The 4,878-nt window shown below is 35.4% G+C and overlaps 1 protein-coding gene across 1 annotated transcript in view; it reads right to left on the reverse strand.

Moving 5' to 3' along the window:
- oscp1b (organic solute carrier partner 1b) overlaps window positions 1–3,044 on the reverse strand; it is a 9,439-nt gene extending 6,395 nt beyond the window's left edge. Inside the window, exons 1-3 of the mRNA XM_024268344.2 lie at window positions 2,717–3,044; window positions 421–575; window positions 37–204 (exon numbers count right to left, since the gene is read on the reverse strand). Coding sequence (XP_024124112.1) covers window positions 37–204; window positions 421–575; window positions 2,717–2,828 — 435 coding nt within the window. The 5' untranslated portion in view covers window positions 2,829–3,044. The remainder of the gene's footprint in view (window positions 1–36; window positions 205–420; window positions 576–2,716) is intronic.
- Between the last annotated feature and the right edge of the window lie 1,834 nt (window positions 3,045–4,878).

Here is a 4,878-nt window from a genome sequence, read left to right on the forward strand (position 1 = left end):
AGATTCCCTTGAATTCAGAGTTTTTGTAGCTTTTACCTCTATGAGCTGTTGGTAAGTTTCATCAACTTGGCTGAGAATGCTGGGAGTATCTTTAACAAAGTCTTTGATTGCATCCATGTGGTTGAAGGAGACGAGGAGAATGTCCTTCGGTCTGGGACAGAGGAGCACCTGATACTTGAAAGCCATGGTCATCAGGTCGTAAAGCTGTAAAAGAGGACGGACACGTAACTTTAGCATCTCATCAGAATATAATAGTTTGTTGTTTTGGGCAATTATCAGCAGAGGGAGCCACATTCACTTTTAAAGGTACACTGACTGAAGAGTGGATTTATTTTATTCAAATAGTTCATTTAAATGCTACTAATTTCTTATCAGATAATAAAACACCAAAAAGCTTAGTTTCTGCTCTCAGTGACTTACCTTGTCCATGCTAGCTTGGTTGAGTCTCATTATAGATGCATGGGCCAGCCTGTCGAACACGGTTCTCAGGGCCTTCTTGGAATAAAGCTCCTGTGGTTTAAAAAGCTCCTCCAAGAACTTTTTATTGAACATGGTGGTGATGATGTCATTCATAACTAGTTTTGGTCAACCATCCAACACAAAAAGTCAAAGGTAACAGAAGTTAGACAGAAGTATTTTACAGATGGTAAACTCTGAAGCAAGCAGAGGAGCAATCTAAACATAATTGCCAAAACTACTGAATCTACAGCTTAATTCCCATAGTCCTGCATTTACAATGCAGCAGCATGTTGGCACACCTCATTAAAGATCTGCTGAGCAATTTTGACAATGCAGTGCTTACATTTCTAAGTTTTTTTCTTTTTGTTTTTGCAGCACCAAAATAGTTTGGAGAACTAAACAACAGCTGCATTTCCAATTCAACCTATACCAGTGTGAAGAGCAAAAGTTTAAATCCAGATGGGAATAATAATGTCAATATTATACAATCTTGGGGAAGTTTAAAATGGAGAAAAAACACTGTTTTTAAATGTATTTGTTGAGAGCTATTACACATGCAATCATATTTTAGTATCTAAAACAGATGGACTGTATGCTGCCAAATCTTTTGGATATCTTTAAACCAATTTGAATTGCCCCTCTGTATGAAAGGTGCTTTATAAATAAATCTGTAAATATAAATAGACATCTTAAAGAAAAAAAGGGCCTATATCATGCTATTTTTAAGCCTTTGAGTAACCACAAATATGATAATATATTGTCTTTGACACACTAAAAACACATTTTTAATTAAATATTAGTTATTTTTGTGAGAAGTAAGACGCCTCGATCTCTGAGGCACCGCTTTTTGCTCTAGAGCCGGTCTTGGCAGCTCGTCAGCGTTTCACCCACAAAAACAAACACCATCTGAGCTTTTACAAAGATGGACGTGCACTTAAAATGAAAGCCTTTTGCCAAACACTACTAGAAAACGTGTGTGTGTGTGTGAACCTGGGGGCGGAGCTAGCAGTGCACTCTTCCCAAATGAGGCTGTTCTTCACTTTGTTATTTTACAATGTGAGAACCCGCTCGTTTTCGTGGATTGGATGGGGCTGGTGCTCAGAGCGCAAGGTTTTAGAGGAATGGTCAAAGAAGTGTGAATTAATGAAGAATTAACATTTTAACACAATTTAATGCCAAGAAAAAAGCTGATTTGACATGATATAGGCCCTTTAAGTGAAAGCATTGGCAGCAGATAATACATAATAATAAAGTATGTGATTTGTTAAATTTAGGGGTGTAAAGATTAATTTTAACAAAAATTTGATTCACATCATAACTTGCAGTTCTTGATATGTTTTATAGTCGATATTGGCTCATTTTGAACGATCCAATTTATTGACCTAAAATCGATCCAGGACATCATTAGCCTAAAATTCAACCAATGTGAGTCAGAGATAAAGACCTGAGTATTGAACAGTGCAGCTGAAGTTTTCCAGATTCCTCGTATGTCTTGCAAGATAATTAAGTGTAAATTAAACGAGTAAACAAGACTTAACGTCAAATCTGTTCACATTTTAGTTTCATAAAGTTTAACCAACTGTTGTTTTTCCACATCAAAATATTACAAACAGTCAGAACATCATACTACTTTGTAGGGTCACGTCTTTGCCAAATTCAGTGTTTCCACTTAATGGATTGATTTGATTCAGCCACAGATGGATCGATCTGTTTGGATTGTAGGAATAGATATTTATTCATCGTTACACCCCTAGTTTGATCAGTGCAGAAACCCCCCAAAATATTCCTCATCTACTCTCTAGTGTTTTCGCAGTGCATGAGTTTGAGCAAAGCCAAAGCAACGCAGAGAGCTGCTAAATGCATAACATTACTGATACCTCTCCTTCTGTCCTCCTCTATCCATGCAGCAATTGTAGAATCTTTATTTATTAAAAGGAAATGCAAAAGTTCCAGAAGTTAAATGGCTTAAGATGTAATTTTATCTTAATAATAACAATAATAAGGAGGTGTTCCCCTCATTGACAAATGTCTTTAGTGAAAGCTTAGTATCTGTAGACAACAGATGAACGTGATCTTACAATTAATAACATTAACTCTCGACTTTCACTTAAACTGTATACGTTCTAGAAGCCATAAAAACTCAGCAAAACTGCAAATCTTAAAATAATCAGACCAAAGGAAATGTCTACTTTCGGCTCATCCCGAACGTTAAACTGCTGTAGGTCAAATTAGTGTGGTTAGCCACTAAGCTAGCTACCTTTCTTAGCCTTGTCAGCCGGTATATTCTGAGCTCGAAGTCGCTGGTCCAGAATATACAACATTTCTCCACCCAGATTAATGAAGAGCAGCGGTAGAGTCCTTGAAGACATGGTGGGATTGAAAATGTCAAGTCTTCCCAGAGAACGGAGTGGATGCTATCAAGAAGCTCTGTCTGTTTTCCAAAGCCTCTTCTGGTTGCCAGGCCACGAAGAAAAAAAAAGCCAATCACTGCGTAGTGACGTCACACCTTAGGTAGCAGGCCGAACAAGATAAACATTTATTAAACACTCTAAAACTAAATTTTGAAAACTTTAAAACGGTAACTTTTCAACATAGTTATGAACTAGATATACACATCACCTGCTGTAATATTAGCGTGAATGCTAGCTGTATTTGGCAGCTAAAGATGCTGGTGCTGACAGTTGAAAATGCTGAAATTGATAGCTAAAAACGCTGAAGCTGATAATGCTGAAGCTAATGGCTAAATATCCAGTTAAAATATTAGCTAAATGCCACATTAGCCAGATAACTAAAAATAAAAACCTAAATTAACCAAAACAGCTTGCATGTAAATATTAGCCTAGCTCCAAAACAGCCTAAAAAAACTTAAAAAAAGCCTAAATTTGCCAAAAACAGCTAGCATGTAGCTAAAATATTAGCTAAACTCCAAAATAGCCTAAAAAAATTTAGTAAATGCCAAAATAATCCAAAAAGCTGGCAGAATTGCAGTATTTAACATAAATATGAATAATAAAAAGGCAGGGATATTATTCCAGAATAAATTAGGTGAACCTTAAATAACTTTCAATATTTTACTTTTCATAAAAATATGTTTTGTCAAAATCATGCAATGGCCCTTAATAACAATGAAATAAAATGATCCGGAGGGCCGGATATAATTACCCGGTGGGCCGGATCCGGCCCCACGGCCTCGACTTTGACACATGTGGCATAGGCCCTTTAAAGCACAGTTTAAAACTTAATAGGACAGGGGCTTTTCTCTTCTTTCCATTACTCATTTTGTGTGCTATATTATCTCAAGATTTTGACCAAATCAGATTTCCGCTTTGTTGCATAACTTCTCTTTTCAGCATTACGGTATTCTGAAAAGTTACTAGGTCAGACCTACTAAAACTGATGAATCACTTTTTTACCACAACACAAATCTGAATTGTACATTATGTGACATTTATTCCAATGCTAACACTGCATCATTGAGATCAGCAGTTGTTGGCTTTCATTATGTTTTGTGATAACTGTTAGGCAGAAGTGCTGCTGTAACTCACGCTTTAGTTTAAGCCACCAGATAAAAGACTCCATGACCTTCTTTGGTTTCAAGGTTTAATTTTAACAAAGCATAAATTAACAGAATTTTTATCAGATATTAAAATGTGGTGAATTTTGTCTTGAAACAAATACATGAGATATGCAAACCATGTCATCTGTATTTTTTATTGTCAATCCAAAAAAAGAAAAAAAAAATCAGTCAAAATGTGGAAGATTTGCATGAAATATCAAGTCTAAAACAACATGTTTTGCATTTGCAAAATTTACCTCAAATGATCCAGAAGAGGAACTGACTGAAATTTTAAATAATAAAAAAAAGTGTGCAGACAGAAGAACAAAAATGAAACCAGTAAAAAAGTACAGTGAAAGGAAAATCCATTTTTTATCAGCAACTTCTGTACCTATAAAAACACAAACTTTTGACCCATGATTTTACTTAAGTGTGGGCTACTGATGGTACTTCAGTAAAAAAGTTACTTAATTGGTTTCATCTTAACATCTTATTAGGACATGGATGCTAACAGAGTTGTGTCTCATGTTTCACAAAAACACTTGTAGTGATCCAAAAGCCTACAAAGGTGAAATAAAACCGCTGTTTTCATTAAAATAAAACTTATTTTTAAACATAAGCACTTTTAATAATACTTAAGCTAGATATTCACTGCGTTTGAACTGAAGTTAATGCCTATGCAATACATGATCTCATTACGCCCCCTAAAGACTTTAAAAGTTAAAATTTTAAATGTTTCCTTTTTATGGACATAAGGTATCCTTCAAAAAGTTTGGAATGTACCACTGACACTACTGGAAACCATCTTTAGAAAAATGATGCGCAAGAAATCTAAAGTTAAAAAAAAAAGACACGAGTGGGGA

Source organism: Oryzias melastigma, linkage group LG16, assembly GCF_002922805.2.
Source record: "Oryzias melastigma strain HK-1 linkage group LG16, ASM292280v2, whole genome shotgun sequence".
Taxonomy (NCBI): Eukaryota; Metazoa; Chordata; class Actinopteri; order Beloniformes; family Adrianichthyidae; genus Oryzias; species Oryzias melastigma.